The following is a 19,862-nucleotide window of genomic DNA, read 5'->3' on the forward strand; positions in this document are numbered from 1 at the left end:
CTTGAGATTACCGCAAGAAGTTGATATTCATACCTCTGATGAGTGGGTTCAAGTGGGCGCTACCTCCATGTAAATATTGGAAGAGAGCCCATTGAATGCAATAAACATATCTCTTAATCACATCCTGTATCACCCAAGTAACGTCATGAACATTTGGTTAAGGACTTCAACGATGAAGTACACGTGGCATCAATTTCCTGTTTCACGAGGTCCTCCGTAAGCCATTGCTTTTGGGACGTCCAACTCTTATATAAATTTCAGACGCAAGTGAATGCGCTCCATTCTGCTCACAAGTGTCTGAGAAATGTCCCTTCGATCCCGCAGTCTCTTTCCGCACATTACAATTTCAGTACTTTTGCGTCGTGACCTAAATTGTCCTAAACGCAATGAATCCTTCTGCAAAGTGATATACGCAGTCACACGGATGAGGCTCAGTTGTGGATTCATTTCTCTGCACGAACAAAATCTTTGAACCCCCCCCCAGCTTTAGCTCTCAAATAATTTTGTTCAGGATTCGCCCCTGGGCGTACGTTTAGAAAGACCTGTGGACTTCATATCTGGGCCCTCCAATTCATTTTAACAATCCAAGTTACGACCACGCAGGCATGGTTTTAGAGCGGGGGCGGGGGCGGTTGCAGGACCCTTTGTGACTTCACTTTTTAACTTTCACTACTGCTTTATTTTTTGCGGGGGGGCTAGACAAAGTTTTGGGGGCTAAGACCAACCTCCCCCCCGCCAGCGACCATGTCAAACATCAGGCAAAAATGTTCCTTTTAAAATAAGGAATATTGGGTGGAAATAACACAAAAGCAGGTCATGTGTGGCACACAGCTAAATATGTACAAAGTTACTCTTAGAATTTTATTTCATTCCACTTACAATCTCCTGCATTCAAAATCTTTACTACCTGTTAACGTATTCGAATTCTTACTTATGGAACTGTGCAGAAAACACTGATACAAATCCGTACATACCAGTGTCAGATTTTAAAGGACATTCATTTAAAAATGACTCATATTTGTGCAACTGGTTATAAACAAAGTTGCCAATATCATCTTATCAATATCTCATCAAACTTTACACCCCCCATCATTTCGCCCTTTCTGGTGTCACTATTAATGTGCCTTTGTGTATTAGGGGCCAATCAGAATTTTTCAATGTTTTAAATTTTGATATTTTTTCCCTAACTTTTTTTGATCCACCCCCATTTTCAATTAACCAAAAAGTGATTTTGTTATCCAGTAATAAAACTGCCAGTCCAGTGTACCGTATAAAATTGCAGGCACGTACATGTACATGTATGCTTGCACATGTAAAGTAAATACATGAATGTGCCTCTGCACGTGTGTAGTTTGTACGGGTATGTTGGACCATGGTTGTGCATATCATGAAGTTCAGTTTGATACCAAAATTCAGGCAATTCAATTAATCTCTTTTTGTTTTGTTGGTTTTCTTTAAATCAAAAATGAATTTCCATTTTCATTTTTTTTGTTGACTCACCATTTGGAGAAAAAAAAATGAAATTTAAAAACAGTGAAGATTTTGAATGGCCCTTAATATGAACGACCAAAAATAAAACATGATCTAGTTAAAAAAAAGACCAACTTGTATCATATCCACAGTCACCAAAGTCCTATTGCATGAACTCCACGAACTCTGGAAAGCTGGGGTTTTTTTCCCTACAGATTGCAGAGATATATGTTTCATTTTGTTTGCCTCTGTACAGTTATTTACACTTCATTAAGAAACCTTGTTTAAATTTTTTTTTTTGCTTTGATCTTTCCCTATTAAGTGTGCTACAAGTAAATAAATAACACATTTCATCGAGGTTGGCTGTGACTGAGATTCTCGTCCTTGTGCGTAACTCAGTACTTTGCTCATATGCTGAATTTCTGTTGTCGCGAATAGCATACGTAAAGTAGGGAATTTTATAACGCCCAATTATGTGATTAATGATGAACTTTAATACGCGTGAGTGCTTATCCATGAACTGGTGTGACATATATTACCAACAGCTAGCACTGTTTTGTTTTGTGACCCGCCCCAACAAGAAATAAGTCAACCCCCCCCCCCGACTCATTTCTCACCAGATCATTGGCAAGGAAAACTGACATGACACTAAAATAAAACTTTCGGCTTGAAATCTAAAGATACCATATGGCACATAGCGCTACAACCTACGAGACATCTACCTTCAGGGCACAAACAACGTGCAACATTTTAAAAAAATTACCATTAATTCTTTGCATAAACACATTTTAAAGTTTCTTTCATCAATTCATTTACCCCAAACCGAGAGCGATGACGATTATTTGTTCAGGTATTTCGAACAGTCGTCCGGTTTCAAAAACGTGTCTTGTTAACTGCATGGCTTTCAATGTAAAATGCCCTTCTCATTTGACTTCCAAGTGTAGACTTTTTGGCGGTATCCTTTCCATGGAAATCTCTCTCAGCATGGAGACATGACCTAGCCCCTTCAACAAAGCAAGTATTACATACACCTTAAATTGGTCTTTTCATCAGAACGCTCTCTCATCTTCAAAGCTGCCTTGAACTGTGAAGGTTGATTGATACAAGAACCGAAGAAAGAAAAAAAAAGAAAGATCTTCATCTAAAAAGAGAGAGACGTAGATAAATATTTCATCTTCGTTTAGGTCGAGTCTAACTCAACAATGACATTACTGAGGGTGAAAAGAGGTGTCTATTACATTCAGAAGCAAGAGGAATGTACCACGTTAAAGCTAGCAGTCATGTGACTAACATAATCCAATCAAATCCCGTAGAAAACAGCGACCAGAGTGAGAGCTTTCTTACATTCTATCCGAGAGAAGCATACTTGAGACGAAAAAAATTGCATACTTGCATAAAAACAAAATTTCAAAACCCGAACCATGAGATATCCACTGGCAAATCTTGAAGCACAATGCCTCCACCTGTCATCATACTCGCAACTGCTGGGAGACTTGGAGGAGGACCTTGAGGCCTGGCATGAAAGAGCTGATCTCGGAGAAGTAGACACTGGAGACCAGGCGCTTGTGGACGGAAAGACCCGTCTGGTAGTCGTAACTGCTGATGCCGGAGGCGATCTCGTGCAGGCCGGCCAGAATCATGGGTGACAGCTGAAGGCGAACAATGAATAATAATGATGCCATTGGGACCAGCAAATCTTCGCTTTCTTAAACATATAACCTGACCGGATCCAACAAAGTGAGTCTTGAGGTCACTTCTTCCAGTAACCTCGTTTAAGTCTAAGCCGAGTACACTGAGCTGTTTTGATGGATCGCTCAGTCTGGTACCCTGATGAAAATGGACATTTAAGCGGATGTTAATCACAAGGCTCAAGATTCTTCTGAAAACCTGCTACTGAAAAGTGACTCTGGGAACTTGGGACTCATTTGTACGGTTGAATCACAAATTTTAGACTCAAGTCGATTGTCAGGCCTGAACTACTTCACAAACTATGCCGTGTGAGCAACCTGTCCAACAAAATCAAACATAGTTTGGGAAGAATCCCATGAAATGACAACTTTTTTTGTGTGAAATGTAGAGCTTTGGAAATTAGAATAAAAATGAATGAATGAAAATAAGAGTTTGTTTCATGCAGAACTGCACTAAACTAGAAATTTGAGACAGTTAGGCATACTGTATTTCAGTTGTGTGTCTTGGTGTAGTCCATGTTGGCACTTACCGATCCCGCACGCAGCTTGTCATAGAGGATGTTCAACTTCTTGTTCACGTCATCAAGCTTTCTCTTGATTTGCTGTAATGGTTGCAAAACACACAGGAAGTTGAAATCAGAAGAGGAACATGGGTTTAGTCAAGTGGGGCCAGCCGGTTGCAGCGAAGTCACTAACTTTCTGGACGCTGAATTTTCATCCGAACAAGGTCCAGCTGTAATATGACCAAATCCAAGGCGTGGTCTGTTGACAGTGCTCAGGCCTTTTTTACTGCACGGAATAGCAAACGTCAGACAGATCCTGTCTCTTCTTGCAACTGTAGCAACCTTGCTCAAACAAAACAAGCTGTTTTTAAAAAAAAACCCATACCAATCCAGTCACTATGATGGTGAATTCTCAAAGGCAATTTGCCACTTGGTGCATTCCACCTGCAAGCAATTTGCCACTTGGTGCATTCCACCTGCAAGCAATTTGCCACTTGGTGCATTCCACTTGCAAGCAATTTGCCACTTGGTGCATTCCACCTGCAAGCAATTTGCCACTTGGTGCATTCCACCTGCAAGCAATTCCCAGCAGGATCCTGCCTAGGTGTCGTTAGATGCTTTTTCCCTGACGGACAGTGGTCTTGCCCAGGAGACTGTACTCACCGGGTTGTTTCCACCAGCTTCCCTGCATCGCCTAGCAAGCCCCTCGTAGGTGTCGGCCAGCTCCTGGTGCTCGGCGGGGATGGGACCCTTGGCCACCTCAGGCTCAGGGGCCTACAGAGTGAGAGACAAATGAGCTCATCTGGAAATCTCTGGCACTTCTAAGACGGCGACTCTATCCACCAAACTTCTCCAACTCTCACTGCTGAAGTGCAGCTTTCAACCCCAAGAATCTTGTTACATTGCTTTTGGACATAGTTAAAGGCCGAAATGTGGGTCCTTTGTTCTTTGTACTGTGTTCACGTTAACACCTCTCATACATCTTTCCACAAATCACCCAGTACCCTACCCTCCCATAACACCAAGGACGTAGTTTGTTTGGGACATGATAATTTCAGATTTTCCGATGAGCACTGACTAACAGAAAGCACTGAAATCACTTTCAAGCAAACATTTAACCTCAACACTGTGCTTTTAACTGTGTTGAAAGTGAATAAAAAAATAATAAAAATAAAAATGGGAAAAAAAACCCAAAAACCAAAACTGGAAAATACCAAGAGAATAAAGGATTGGTAAAAGATGATGGAATAAGAAGTCAATAACCACGACCGCAAAGCTCTGGTTTTTTAGTAGTCCTTGGTGAAAAATCAAGTTGTTAAGATATTTCCCGATGATGCCAAGCAACAGCGTTGTATTCGAGTCCATCAAAGGTCCTTTCACAAGTCCCTTCACAAGCCAGTCACAAGTCCTTTCACAAGGCCAGTCACAAGTCCCTTCACAAGCCAGTCACAAGTCCCTTCACAAGGCCAGTCACAAGTCCCTTCACAAGGCCAGTCATAAGTAACAGGGTGAACAATGACAAAGGATTGTTTTTGTCACAGCTCATTTGAATAGCTTGTGAATTGGCTTAAGGCTGAATGACTTGTGATGGACTTACAGGGACTTGTGATTAACTCGAACACAACACTGGTAAGCAAAGCCCAGCAGAAAAAGACCTTAGTAAAAATCACCTTTTCAACAAACCGCTCCTGAAAAGCCAATCACCTTTCTTTGTAGAACAAAGGGAAGCCATTTTTGATCAAGTTCCCAGAATCTCTTATTCGTTGTAATGTGCTAAATGGGGAGGTACCAGACTACATTGGTGTCCACGTCTCACTTTCCCTTTTTAAAATGTGGCTTAAAACATTCCGATATAAGTAATCAGAAATGTGAAATTATTCATCACCAGAAATGGCATTAATATGCGATTAACTTTCATTTCACTGCTTTCATTTTTATTCTCAGTTTCCCTCCCCCCATGTTAACCTCACTTTCAATTCAATATGGCCGACTTATGAATACGGCCAGCTGTTAAAGTCTGACATTACTTGATTCACACGACAGCTTGAACACCGGACGGAGGGATGTCAAGCTGACCCGAATGAAAGCTAGAGTTAGTCTTAGTCAGTTAGTTGGGTTGACCGGATTGAGAAAGACATTGTGAGTTAGCACGCCAGGGGTCTGTTCACAGAGCTGATGGGCAGAAACATCGGTCAAGCAAAGATTTTTTGTGAGCCAGTCCAGGATCTTATAGCGTCACCGGGACTCACATAGGTCGCCGGCTATGTCTGACTGGGAAGTTTGCCTGACGGCGTTTTCCCCCACAGAGCAGCTCTGTGAATGACTGGAAGGCTACCACTGGCATGACACAATTCGGGCCACTCAAAAAAAAAAAAGATTTCTGTTTATCATCAAGGGCCTGCTACCGTGCAATTGGTTAAGGCCCTTCTGCTAAAAAGGAACCCTATAACTCGCGTTCTCTGCAACGCTGCAATCAATTCGATGATTTCTATGTACAAAAAATGGCATAACCTTCATTACACGTCCCAGAGAAAAAAAATTGGGCCCGTTTTTGAAATTCCGCTGATAGTTGATGACAAACAGGATCATTTTATTTTAAATGGCCCGGACGGCTGTTAGTGTGCAAGCTTTACCTTGGCACTGCGGGTAGCGTTTTGTGAGGAGGAGGGAGGTGGCGGTGCGATATGGGAACCACTCGGCAGGGGCTGGCTGTTATACATGGCCTGACTAGGACGGTATACCTGCTGGGCGGGCACCTCGGCCGGGTTGTACACCCCTTCCCCGGCTGCCAACGCGGCGGGCGAGTGGGGCGGAGTGGGGTCCTGGACCCCTCCCACGATGGGTGCCATGATGGGCTCGGGCGCCGTGAATTTCTGCTGCTCCTGGTCGTTTGGGGTCGCGACCAAATAAGAGCGAAATTGGTGAAGATGGCATTTTGAGGGGACGTTTGAAAAGAAACTGCTACAGAGGGTTTGCATGGCTGCCATTTTGCAGACCAGTGTCATTGTTCCAGAGAGTATGCACGAAGGAGGTTTCCCTGTGGAATACAAGAACTGCCCTCCAAGATGGCTATCACGCAAAACCCCTATGAGCTTCATAAATAGAATCATTCCCAAGTTTATGGTGTTCTAAAGTCCTCGAGTTAAGAGAACGTGTGATTCTTCTGTTTAGTTTTACCGTGGTAACACATTTTACAACTCAATTTCCTTTCTATGTAACAAAATCACAGCCTTGGAAAATGGCCTTATACATAGGCCTAGAACAAGGTGAAACCGGCAACTCAGTTATAGGATATGTACCTGGGATGTAGCTGTACTTAAAGAATGAAACCCTGTGGAGGTCTTAAGGTTACCTTTGGTTTGATCAGAGGAGGATCATTCCACGCTCCAACAACTGCCTTGGGTTTCATTGCAGCTGGGGTGCTTGACTGGTACCCTGCAGACGGCGCAGCCGCTGCGTCCGATGTTGGCTGCACCCGCTGCGGGTAACCGGCCAGGCCCGGTGTCCTCTGCTGCAGGGGGGTTGGTGCCAGTGCGGGCGCCGTGGAGGCGCCCATGTACTCGGCCGGGTTGTACATGCTGGGGTTAGGGTGGGCCTGCCGCTGCTCCTGCTGCAGCTGCTGCTGGGTGGGCTCCTGGTGGTAATACTGCTGCATGCTGCCCTGCTGGTAGTGGGGGTACTGCCGGGGGCCTGACAGGTTGGCGTGCCGGTCGCCGCTTGGGTGGCGCTGCTTGGCGGCCGCGGCGTCGCCTGCGGCCTGCTGTGACGAGACCTGGGGCTGCTGCGTCTGTCCGTAGCCGTAAATTGAAGACTGTGCCGTGGCGCTGACCTGGGAAGTGTAGTACTGGCTGCTAGAGACAGTCGTAGTTTTGAACGGGTCCACAATGTTACCCTGTTGACAATCACAAATAATTTCCTGCATACAATAGACTGCTCACGACAGTTACGTTAATGACAAATTTTCCAGGCGAAACAAGAAACCTTTGGCTGCTCTAAGACCATGCAACCTTGCAGGCGGATTACCTGTTTTGAACATTCAATGGAAGTAACAGCTAAGAAAATAATGCCTCACCCGACTGAATGGAGACTTCCCTGCCGGCTGCGCGGTCGCTTGCCTCGTGGGTGCCACACCTGCCACGCTCCTCTGCGAGCCGCCCGCCGTGACCACGCCCTGGGCGCGGTACAGCCGCTCCCTCAGCTCCTGGATCTTGGGCTGGCCCGAGTCGCCCAGGTAGGCCGTGGCTGAGGCCAGGCTGCCCTGGGCCGCCAGGAGCTGGGCGTAACTGGTGAGCTTCTCGGCCAGCACTGGTGAGGTGACCTCAGTGCCGTTGCCCGTCTTTAGCTGTAGAGCCTTGCGGAGTATCATGACCTTTTCCACCAGATCCTGCCGGGTGGGAAATTTGAGCATCGGAGCTAAAAACCATGCTTAATCCCACAAGAGGTGGTTTTGTCCCTAATCCGATCTTTCTGAAACTTGGTATGTAAGAAAAGCCATTCCTTGTGAGTCTGTGAACATCTGTGAACTTTTCATTCAATCCAACATAGGGTTTTGTCGTTTCGGTCATTTGTAGTTCACAGCCTGACATGCCGATAACATGCCTTGAGAGAGTCAATGAGAGAAATTAATATTTCTATTTGACCCGTCTCAGAAAAAATGGCATCTCACAAGAACATTATGTCCACTTTTCATAAACTTGGAGTCAACTGTTTTGTTCAGCGCAATCAATCTTGTCATGCAAATGACGAGGAGTGAGCTTTCATTTGATCACTGAAACGACCATTTCTTACATTTGAAATTTTTTTTAAAAAGTCAGACAGGAAGCTCGAAATTTTTGATAAATCAACTGCTTGTGCAGCTTGTCAACTGTCAAACTTGCCAGCCCCCAGTTCAATTAATGCCACACTCTTGGGTAACAGAAATGTGACTGGTTACCTGCAGCTGTAGTGGGGTGTTTGCACTGTGCGTCATCTTGGCCCAGCAGGCCACCAGCTTGTCCACGTTTCCTGAGCAGATGTAACAGAGGCAGGCTTCGGCAGACAGGTCCCCGGACTCATCTGACTCAAGCCGGCTGGCAAGGGCATCTGGGACAACAGACAGATGGACAGCACGCATATACCGGTCAAAATATTTGATCCAGAAAACCCCACCACCCTCGACATGCAGGCCCAAATTTCAATGTATCTCAACACACCAACAGTGATTACTGGAAGATTTTGAAGGATTGAGGCATTGGCCACCCTTCCAAGGAACACATTCAAGAAACAATTAAGGGTATTACAAACCAAGGCTATGTCAGAGTTTTACACGGAGGCCGCTTGAAGATTTTCACGATGGAAATAACATCCCAGTAAAGAGGCTTACGGAGCTGGGGTCAACTAACTTGACCTGTACGACTTCTGCCCTATCCAGACCTTAATGTAATCGACATCAAAGTCAACAGAAACTCACCACATAATGTTGTGAATTCACTAACTGATGCGTAGGTCAGTAAGGCTGTGAGGGTCTCTTTCCAGTTGGACAGATCGCAACATTCGACAATGTCCGAGAGATCTTTGGTGACTACCGCCGATATGAGCTGGAAGACAGAGAAACTTTCATGATGTAACAGGTGGTTTCAGCTTTCATGATTTGTATGTGGGGAATTCCAGAAACTAGGGGTCCATTTTTTATGTGTGTCCATGTCACATCTGAAATCTGCAAATTACCTGCCAAACAAATAGTAATACTTTGAAATCAATTCCGGTGATATTTCCATGTCAGATAACAAAGGTCAGACGTAACAGGGACACGAAAATGTCACACTTCTGGACCCCTCATTTCTGAAACTCCCCATGAGTTACCTCAGCAACCCATTTCCCTTCATGTTCAGTGATAAAGCAAGACAAATTATCAAAAGAACATTTTAAGATTCATCAAGTCCTAACTCTGTCAGACTGACACTGTCTGAAACACGATGGAAGGTGCACAATCACACTACGATTAACCCAAACAGTACCGGGCGTTGTTTGGCTTAGAGTACTCACTACTGCAAAATACTACGTAACCCTCTGAGCCCGAAGGACCTAGCGCTACAGATTACTACTTCTGGCTAGGTTACTTCTGTCAATCCGTTCTTTTGCTCCTCACCCGTGATATGTTGCACTTGACCTTCTTGAAGTACCTGCGCTGCGTCTTGCTGAGGAGCTCCGGCCCGCCGCTTATGGCCAACAGGATGGCGTCCGCCAACCGGTCGTTGTGGAGGCACATCTCCACGGCCGCCTCAAAGTTGCCTGTCAGGACAGCCTGGCTGATTAGGCCATCTATGTCTGTTTGAAAGAACAAAGGAGTAAGGGTAACTTTGTGGCCGATACGCAAAAGTTTTAAAACTTTCAGTGTGAGTGTTGCCTGCCTAGAAAGAACTTGGAGTGCAAAATCACCAAACCTATGACCTCGTTACCCTAACGTCATGAATCAAGAAATCTCTTTTACGTTGAAATGTTCAACCCTTAAAAAACATGGAAATTTCCAATGGATCTGGATAAATGACCTTGGTTTTAACACCAAAAAAAAAAGATGTCCCAAAAAGTGGTTTGAAGTTTTGTGATGGTTGTTCTGAGTTTACCGTCTTTCCTGGAGATGGTGAAGGGGGAGGACGACCTGACCTCTACCTCCGGCTGGTTCTCGACTTCCACTGGCCCCCCTGCAGCTATCGCATCGAAGGCAGCTGCACCATCAGAGTCCCCTAGGGTATCGCTTGGGCTCTGTTTAGATTCGTGGTGAAATTGGAACGGGAGAAGCAAATGTAACCAAAGTTGATTTTAAACCCACAAACTTACATACTAAGGTCAATATTCTTATGGTTGTTTTAAAATACGTAGAATTCTCATTCTTTTGGGTGACTTGGAGTGACCCTGGATCAACTCTGCAGCTTGGGTTAAGATATATGCAACAATACTTGGAGGGTAAGGGTTGATGTGTCTGTCAAGTTAGCAAATTCACAACTTCCGTTTTTTTTTCTGAAGCCCTGAAGAAAAAAGTACACAAACATTGTGCGTCCTTCTATCAGTAATGACTCTAACTTAATGAACATTAATAAAATGGGAGTTTTGAAGATCAACGGTACATTTGAAATCTCACGCATGAATGACTTTGCTGTGGACATAAACATATCGAGAGGTACCATTCACTATCTAGATTGAAGCGTGAAGAACAACTGACCTTTGACCCCACAGCTGGTGACCCTGTGCCGCTGGCCTCTGACCCTGACAAGCCCCCGTCCAGGTTCTGCATCCTCTCGGCCAGCTCCTCCGCGTTCACGGCACCCGGCATGCCGTTGGTCAGTCCCGGAGGGGCACCGGTCGCTGTGGCGACCTTGCGCAGGAGCTCCTTGGAGTCGAACCCCAGGAGCGACACAAAGTGCGGCCTGGGGTCCTTCTCAAAATTGACCTTAGAGGGAAAACACACGCCTATGAGAAGGGTGTTCGTAGCACGATTACCTGAGATCCAAATTTTACTTACTGTCCGATCATGACTTATCTGCTATGGATAACCAGTATGATGGTTTAAACACCGCACTACTCATCTGTTAAGCACAACTACCAACAAGTCATAAGGTATTCAGTATAACAGCTTGGAAAATACCTAGGTCTGCAAAGCTAGTCAATGAACGGTACAGTCATCTTGTGATTAATAGCTTGGGGTGCACATTCAGGACCAGAATTATTGTCTGGATTGACCCCTTCGCGTCGGGAATTCTTTTGACTGTGATTGCTGGGCTGTGGTATGCCCTGAATGGAGGGCTTTGTCCATCAGCAGGCCCCATTGAACCAGCAGCTGCATGGTGAATAGACTGTATGTGTGGTATGCACTAATCCTCACACAAAGCCGCGGCTGTCAACGGTTCCCGGTGCGAAGGGGTTAAAGGCACGGCAGGTAAACCTCAGAAGACTACGACAGAGCTGTCAGTAAATAGACGTGACAATGCCCCTGCCACCTACAAAATGCAATGTCTGAGTATTAACCCAAACCATGATACATGCAACAGCAGTGTACGTAATTAGATATGTGCCCTGTAGGTTGGCCTTAAAGTGATTTGATCTATGAACTTGAAGGCACACAGCAAACTTCGCTTCATCCTCCGCATCCTTTCCTGATAAATAAGATGTTAAAAGAGACAACACACAAAACATGAAAAGTCAGTCATAATAGAACCCAGGAATTTACCATGGCCACTAAAAGTGAAAGAAGAGCTATAGAGGGTTTGCATAGCTGCCATCTTGCAGACCAGTGCTTTTGTTCCACGGAGTATGCACAAAGGAGGTTTCTCTGTAGAACAAAAGAACTGCCCTGTAAGACGGCCACCATGCAAGGCCTCTACTGAATGAGAACGGACCTACCTTCAGGAATTTCCATATCTGAGATTCCATCGCGGCCTTGGACTGGGAGATCTTGGCGCTGCAGAACTCCAGAAAGTTCCCCTTGGCCAGGGCCTCTTCCAGTGCGTTGGAGCGATTCACCAATTCCGTTTCCGTGACCACCTGGCTGATGTGCACCTGGTTGGAGGGCTGCTGCTTGGCTGACTGGAAGGACACCAGCTTGCCACCGAACTGTGGATGAGACAGGTTCGTTAAGTTTTTCACGAAAAAAGCTTACAGAACTTACAGATGACATAGGTTCTTTTGAAAAATGTACGTTGTAAGACCTTCCAGGCAAAATGGCTAACAAGTAAGAAATTGGGCATATTGTCAACAAGCAGTGCTATTGATTTTGAGTAACTTTGGCAGCACTCAGGTCTTAGCTCGATCCTATACAGCAACCACACACCTGAAGATGACCTCAACCGACAAGGTATTCGATAAACTTGATGAACCTCACAAAGACCGACACATACTTATGATAATCCATGTCTTTTATTTCTGCTTGGATTAATCAAACCACTCTGTGAAAAAAAAGAAAGGCTTCCTTGGAGACGGCGAAACAACAGGCTATTAAGTCGCCGAGTTCATCATTTCTCAGCCAAAAGCCCGTAAAGTTTCAGCAGCAACTTACCCCAAAGGTTGCTCCTACTGGTCTACGCAGCCACTTGGGAGGTTTTTTGAGGACCGTGGGCTCGGCCGAAGGCTGAGTTTGTTGGGGTGATTGCTGGCCAAAGCCGGCCGTGCCTGGAAAAGACGAGGCAATCTGAAAAGATCCAAAGAAAAAAGTAACAGAACTAAAACGAAAATTGTTAATGTGGTTCATCCGTCACACTTTTAACATTTAAAAGTGATGTTGGAGAGTCTGTCACAAGTCCTTTCTTCACAAGTCCAGTTATGAGTCCTTTCACACGACCCATCACAAGTAACAGGATTCGTCACAATAAAGCAACGCTTCAGCCGTAGTTCACTTGAGGAGCTTGTGACTTGTTTCAAGGTTGGACGGCCTGCGATGGAATTGTTTCTGGTAAACATGGCTCACTGGTAAACATGACACAAGGCAACCGCTGCACTGGGTAATAAATGATTCACTCACCTTGTCTGCTTGGCGCTGCTGTAGCTGCTGGTCCCCCCGCTGCCCGCCCATCAGGGAGTAGAAAGTCACGCGGCCATCGAAGGACGAGCTGGCGATGACGGCCGGGTTGCGGGGGCACCACTGGACGTCGAAGCTCCACTGGGAGGAGGTGGGCAACTCGTAGACCACCTCCCCGCCTTGCACTGAGCTGTTGGGGTTCCAGCAGAGGATGCGGTTGTCCTTGGCGCAGCTGAGGAGCAGGTCGGGGTCCTGTGGGCACCAGGCAATAGACAGCACTCCCCTAGGAAAAGCAACAGCCAAGTAAAATCAATTACAGAACCAGCTGGAGAATGACACAGCATCCTGGTCGAAATGTCCAGATTTCACTCGCTGGTTCTTTTCAGAACCACCACGCCTCTAGAACGGATTGATTCACTATGGTGTACCCGCAAACTTCCTTTCAGTCCAGCCTCCACCACGTGAAGCTTCAAATCTTACTTTGGAATTTTCTTGAACATACAACCATAAATTACATGAGGTTTTATTCTGCAACACAATGGGTACTTGCAAATTTACTTCAGACAAAACAATTTGTTGAGCAATGTAACAACAAACTATTCTAAGATTTTAAGGATAGTACTTCCCTTCCCTTGCGCTCTGAAGATCAAGGTTCAAACCCCTCAAAGCGTTGACATGATTGGAGTTCACAGGTAGAGTTCCTACTTGCCTTCTATGAGTTTCTCATGAAAGAATATCTTAAGCTACGAAACTAAACTTGCTTTATTTCACTCCATACAGGTTTCTACGGACTAGAATGAAAGGGACACTTGCTCGGTTTCGCAAAGAAAAATGAATATTCATGTACCTTTGGTGGTTTTCCAGGACTTTCAGTGGTGAGGTAGCAAACCTCAGATCCCATATCTGGACCACGGGTGAATGGTCGTCCTCTGAGGCTAACGCCATCTGGGTTGCCACCTCTGGATGCCAGGCTACAGCTTTGCATTGAATCTATCGCACGCACAATAAAAGAAAAAGACACACTAGGTTTCGCTTTCACGAAATCCTAAAATCAGCGCTTCAATGTTTCATGAATTGCAAATGGCCCATTTTAGAACCAATGCTCTTTACACTCAACAACTTCCAAAGAAACACACGCGATTTTTTCTTTGTGCTTCACTGCAAACATTACAAAGAATTTGGATTCATCAGAAGGGAAGTTAGTCACGAGAAAATACCAAAATGCATAAAAGTTAAATCTGTCGGTTTTCGTTGTTCCAGGAAATCAGCTAATTCACAAATAAGTCCATCTTACTGTGGAAAACAAAGAAAGGAGTTGAACTTCTTGAACTGCACGGCACCGTTCCTGAGCAGACTGAGTGAGACAATGAAATCTTACCCGTGCACTGTGGTCTGTGACTTTGATGATCGGCTCGTTCTTGCGCAGGTCCCACACCACGCAGCGCCCTCCTGGGTTGGTGGATGCCAGGATGTGCTGGACTTGCCGATTCCAGGCCAGACAACTGATTTCATCCAGTGGCTGTTGCGAACGCAACAGTATAGAGTAAGTGGCTTGAAGAAACTTGACACAAGGTCCACCCATTGGATAAATTACCTGTATGTTTCAATGTGGGGGTCCCGAGGCCGCGCAGTGGGACTGTTAATCTGTCCCTCGACCCTTAACCTAACAAATATTTTTGGCCAGAAACAATGCGAGATGCATTGGTGTAGCTCGTCCCCAAAGCCAAACAGTCGATGAGTCTGTGTCTGCCAGTCACCACCAGATCCAACAGTGGCTTTGCTTCAGGGGACCAGCTCTTGTCTCTACATGAGCAGTTGCCTCAACATGGGCAGTTTATTCAACTGCTGTTGACGGCACTGTGCAACAACAGTGCACCAGACTTTCAAACCTCAATCCTCCAGAAAAAAAAAAACTCCGCTATGCAAAGAAGAATTCTGTGGGATGCAGGAAGATTTGTGACCAAGTTTAATCCTGGAAACACTGCATGGGTCTCTTAACAGTGCATGTAGCGTAGAAAAGATAATGCAATTTTACCATGGATTTGGCTCCAGGGGTCATGGGCGTGGCCAGGTTATTGAGATCCCAGATGTATATCTCAGACTCGCTGGCTCCCGACGCCAGCAGGTTGGCCTGGAATGGGTTGAGGTCCAGCGCTTTCACGGCGCCGGCATGCTGTGTGGGGAGTAAATGCATCGGGGTGAAGGCCATGCGACTCTTCCGAAAAAATATTGAGAGTACTTGAGCAAGCAAAAAGAGTACTAAGGGTATAGGACAGTAAAGTGATATTTAATTCCCCGAATGATAACTTTGCACAAGGTGGAGATTGACAGGTGTGTCTGCGTTTAGGTACAAGACCACAGAGGGCTTCCAAGTCTGCCTGTCTGCGTTTTTGCTTCACAGTGACACACTGTCACAGTATGTCCAACACTGGAACGTACATTTATTACTCACAAAAAAAGTTAACCTTCCTTTGGTTTTACAGCACAAATATGCACGAGTGCCCACAGTCACTCTCTTGCATGTGTTTTTCTGTATGGAACACAAACGTGGACAGGTTCAGTGTGTACACAGTTGGCTGCCAGCACAAAGTGAAACAGGGTCTTTTGTGCAGTCCTCTTCACTGCATTTGGTTTACTGCACAATTATGCACATGAAACAGTGAAGCACAGTTGTTGGGCAGCACAAAAGTGCAATCTGATATTCCTGTGAGGGACTGTTGGTGCAGTGCACAACACGACACAGCTGTGCTTCTTTGAGGTGTTTACCAAGTGACCCAAAGAGTGACTTCAGCATAGGAGGGTTTTAAGGATCACTTTTTATTTTGTGTGCACTCTGTTTATACTTTAGTGCATTTAATGGTAAATATGCAAAAATTGTAACATATTTGGACCATCGGAAATGACAAGTTGAATTTTGGCCTCACCTTCTCGATCTGTGTTATGGAAGCGTTTGTGTTCTCCAGCAGCTTGGCTGCATCGTAGAGATGGATCATACCGTTGTCTGTCCCACCGACTATCACGCCATTTGGCCTGGTGTCGTTACTCATGCCGTACTTGCCCCAGACGACCTTGTGAAACCTACGCAAGGGGCAATGGACAGTTAGACACTGTAAGACGACGATGAAAGGTTACAGTGATTAAACTATAAAAACAAATGCTAACCAGTTTCATTCTTTCACATTAATTCCTGCAGCCACACAAGAATCGGCGTAATCTCTAACCAATTCACTGTCTTTTCGTTGCCGCTGAACCTCCACATTGCCCCCAAATCCTTCAGGTGATGAAAGGAGATTTTGGAGGATTGAGGCTGTGTGGCAATTGGTGATTTTGAAGGCTGCTGTGTCTCAACGTTGTGGTTAGACCCCGTGATGTTTGTGTCTGGGCATGCGTAAATTTAAGCCTAGATTACACTTCAAGTCATCAACACTGCTCCAAGCTATCACTCGCATAGGCCCAACATATCAGGGGGAATTGCTGTTGGAGTTGGAAGGACTGAGGCAAACGGAGCTCCATAATTCACGCACACTTTTTGTACCTGTGCTCTGTGCTGAGTGTGGACTTTAGCTGCATGTCCACTGAGGGGTCAGTCAGGTCCAGAGCGTAGATCTCCAGGGCGGCACTGGTGCTGAACGTGGCGTCCAGCTGCTGGGCCGCCGTCCCTGCAGCCACGTAGACTGGGTACTGCTCGGCCGGACTCCAGGCCATGTTGGCAGTCCGGTTGATCTCCTTCACTTTCATTGTAGAATCTGCCGATACCGAGATGAGAAATGAAAAGAAGTTTTTTCCTCAAAATGCTCTATCCTTTTATGGCACAATCAAGTGCAGGAATGGACAAGATCTCAACATAGGCAGGGAACACAGTATATTAAATAATGCACAGCTGCCATCTGTTTGGCTAACCATGCTAACGTGCAGATTTGCACTAAGTCCAACATGTCAGGAGAGGGAGATTTAGCAATTATATGGTATTGGTTCACAGGTGGCTTCTGGAGAAAAAAAAAAAAAAAAGCAGGCCCGTTTTGGACACGGTCTAAGCCCATGTAAGCTGGGTTGCAGCACATTATGCCGGGCCCATGGACATTTTTTTGCTTTCTGATGGCTAATGGGTCACTGTAGGGAATAATTACTGGCATCTGTACATGGAACTCTTTCCCTATGGCATCTTGAAGTTGACCTCAGCAAACAAGAACAAAATTTTGCAATTTCTGACTTGGCAAATTTGAACTTGTGACCTAGGCCTACTAGCTGGCCATGACGGTCAGAAGACAGTGTGTTCGTAAAGTTGAAATTAAAACCCAGAGGTGCACTACACTATCACGAGTACCATAGGACCATCTCCAAGACGTAAACACCTTGAAAATGGTTAAGTGTAGACATTAACTGTTACACATGTCACTCTGCTGGTGTTCATTACAAGGTTTCGTGTTTACGTGTCCTACTGTCTTCTTAATTGTTTAATTGTATGTCATAATTATTGTATTGTTCGTAATATTGTGTATTGTTCCTAATACTCGACAAGCACTGCTTCTATGGGATCCCATCCACAACCATTTTCCTTCTTGTCATACATTTACCGTATATAATTAAGTGGAAATAAAGAATGAATGAAATTACCTTTAGCACCCTGTTGCTATAATGAGGAAAACAAAGTCCACTTTTTCATACTAGTTAACATTCAGACCTTGAGAATCTATTCCTTTCTCCTAGTAGCTCCAGTTTAGGTAAATTTTGACAATATTTAGGCAAGACAACCAGACTTTTTTTACCCCGAGTTTGCTAAAAGATGGGGCTATTTTCTTTCACGTCTGGTTATCTGACCCAGCCATTGTGGATATACCGAATTTCATAAAAGAAACTTCATCCCGGTCAAGGGACCAGACTACATGCGCTAAATTCATCTTCATTCAAAGTTCTTCGTTGTGTCATTTACGCTGCCATTATACCCCATAATTTCCCTCAAAAACCGAAGTCCTTCCCTTTCTTCTGTCTGATGTGAAAGAGGGCATTTCTACCAACTTATTTAAATAGGCCTAAGTTGTTTTGAACAGGCAGACTTTGTTTCCTTATTATAGGAACAGGGTGCTAATGACTAATGGTAATGAACAACCCCCTGTCTTTCCTTCCTCCATCATCATGATCAACAGATCATGTCGATATGTCCACGGGAAACCATGTACATCATTCACTGTCCATGTTGCCCTGCCCTGCTGTGCCTGCGACTCTGTGCTGGGCCCTACTGCCGTACTACAGTACTAATTTAGTAGGCTACATCGTACACCGTGGCAACAAGTCGATTCCATGATCAGTTATCTGGTTATGACTTCAGCATCATGAACATGACGGAATCCAACGGGGGAAGGCAAGGATGTAGCCTGCGCTGCATGCGCTGAGCATGCTGAGTAACAGTGCGTGACAAATTTTGGAACGACCAAAAATTATGGCAAACATACTCACCCTTCAAAATCGTCCAAACTGCGACAAAAATTAAAGTGAACACACTAGTTCCTCGAGAAGATGTGACGGTTGTAAGAAGTTCTGACTCTGCAACAATCTGAACATTTGAAAGTTAAAAATCTGACGATTTGTGTGGGATTTCTGTAGCGCCAACGATATCAACGTGGCAAAGGCGGCTTTCCCACAATGCACTGACACCGACTTTGCGCATGCGTTGGACACGTATGCTATAGGGGTCCAGTCCACTAATTCAAGCCCCATTGAAAACAGTGTAAAATCAGCACCGTTCAGGGCCCCATAGCATGCACGCCAACATCCCTGAGATTTCTGAAGCACAAATGAAATTCTTGTCTGGTCACTTATCTTTCAATTTCTTTTCAATTTTTTATGGGTTAACAAATTACATTTTTAATTATTCCCACAAAACAAAATCACCCCCCCAAATAGTGATTTTTCCGAAGTCTGATTCCAGCCATTCTTCAAGTGGCAACCCTCAACTTTCTCGGGCACTTAGGACCATTTTTCAACCGTAGTTTTTAGCCCTTCTGCTCTCATATGAAAACTCAAAGACCCAGGGAGTTGATCCTGGCAACGATTTACACAATCTCACCATTTTGGTGGCCAAACAATCTCCTTTTTCCAAAGATACTGGGGGCACTTTTAATGCTAATGAGCTGGTCAAAAATTCTCACTTGAATTAGTGGTCTGCACCCATAGGCGCTGTAAGCGAAAACAGCGCAAAATCACCGATCGGCCAGAAACAGCGCCGCCTGTTGACTCTCGTGAAGAGGTTGACCTCCGTTTTTTTTCACTGGAAATTCAGTTCAAGATTATGGCCAGAAGATCACTTTTCGTTTCAATTTTATGGGGGTTAGCCACGAAAAAAAATTTCATTCGCCTTTCCCCGAAGATATCCACAAAATAGCAGTAAAACTAAGCAGTCATTTCTGAATGTAGCCGCTCGCCTCTATCCAAACACGGAGGAAGGAACACACCTCCATGATCCAAAACAGGCCCGCAATTTTGGACTTCAGTCCCAAATTCGGGATTTAGAGAAATTTTTCTATGATCGCTCCTGATGATGGTCTGTCTTATTGTAAAAATCCTATGGGATAAATTTTGTAAATTTTTGTAAATCGAAATTCACTTCTCATTAAAAAAAAGAGAGGGAAAATCAAATCAATATTTTGACTCTTGTGAATTACCACGTGAATCGCCTTTATTTGTGTGGTGGAAGCACACGAGAAGCATGCACAGTTC

General features: G+C 44.9%; 1 protein-coding gene across 2 annotated transcripts; it reads right to left on the reverse strand.

Moving 5' to 3' along the window:
• Nucleotides 1–836: 836 nt before the first annotated feature.
• On the reverse strand, nucleotides 837–18,812 carry sec31a (SEC31 homolog A, COPII coat complex component). 2 transcript variants are annotated; one of them, XM_022248951.2, is made up of 20 exons: nucleotides 18,603–18,812; nucleotides 16,684–16,894; nucleotides 16,073–16,226; nucleotides 15,184–15,321; nucleotides 14,527–14,667; nucleotides 13,996–14,138; nucleotides 13,152–13,431; nucleotides 12,690–12,821; nucleotides 12,038–12,247; nucleotides 10,860–11,087; nucleotides 10,264–10,402; nucleotides 9,789–9,967; nucleotides 9,111–9,237; nucleotides 8,595–8,743; nucleotides 7,734–8,045; nucleotides 7,014–7,553; nucleotides 6,403–6,543; nucleotides 4,325–4,435; nucleotides 3,689–3,760; nucleotides 837–3,119 (listed from the first exon to the last, which is right to left on the reverse strand). In XM_022248951.2, exons 2-20 carry the CDS (start codon nucleotides 16,884–16,886, stop codon nucleotides 2,940–2,942), a joined length of 3,579 nt encoding a protein of 1,192 aa, XP_022104643.2. In that variant the 5' UTR covers nucleotides 16,887–16,894; nucleotides 18,603–18,812; the 3' UTR covers nucleotides 837–2,939. The 2 variants fall into 2 exon arrangements, with proteins under 2 accessions (XP_022104643.2, XP_022104560.2); XM_022248868.2 differs by having other exon boundaries at nucleotides 6,295–6,543.
• Nucleotides 18,813–19,862: the final 1,050 nt, after the last annotated feature.

This window comes from Acanthaster planci, linkage group LG19, assembly GCF_054643075.1.
Source record: "Acanthaster planci isolate LZ-2023a linkage group LG19, COTS_SCS, whole genome shotgun sequence".
NCBI classification, from domain to species: Eukaryota; Metazoa; Echinodermata; class Asteroidea; order Valvatida; family Acanthasteridae; genus Acanthaster; species Acanthaster planci.

What these genes read in the sequence shown, in the direction of transcription:
- sec31a (XM_022248868.2), bottom strand. Translation starts at nt 16,886, where the DNA reads ATGAAAGTGAAGGAGATCAACCGGACTGCCAACATGGCCTGGAGTCCG. An exon ending in GTCCTGGAAAACCACCAAAG is followed by an intron (nt 13,432 to 13,995) that starts GTACATGAATAT and finishes TGCTTTTCCTAG; the next exon opens with GGGAGTGCTGTCTATTGCCT. An exon ending in ACACCCCACTACAGCTGCAG is followed by an intron (nt 8,046 to 8,594) that starts GTAACCAGTCAC and finishes CCCACCCGGCAG; the next exon opens with GATCTGGTGGAAAAGGTCAT.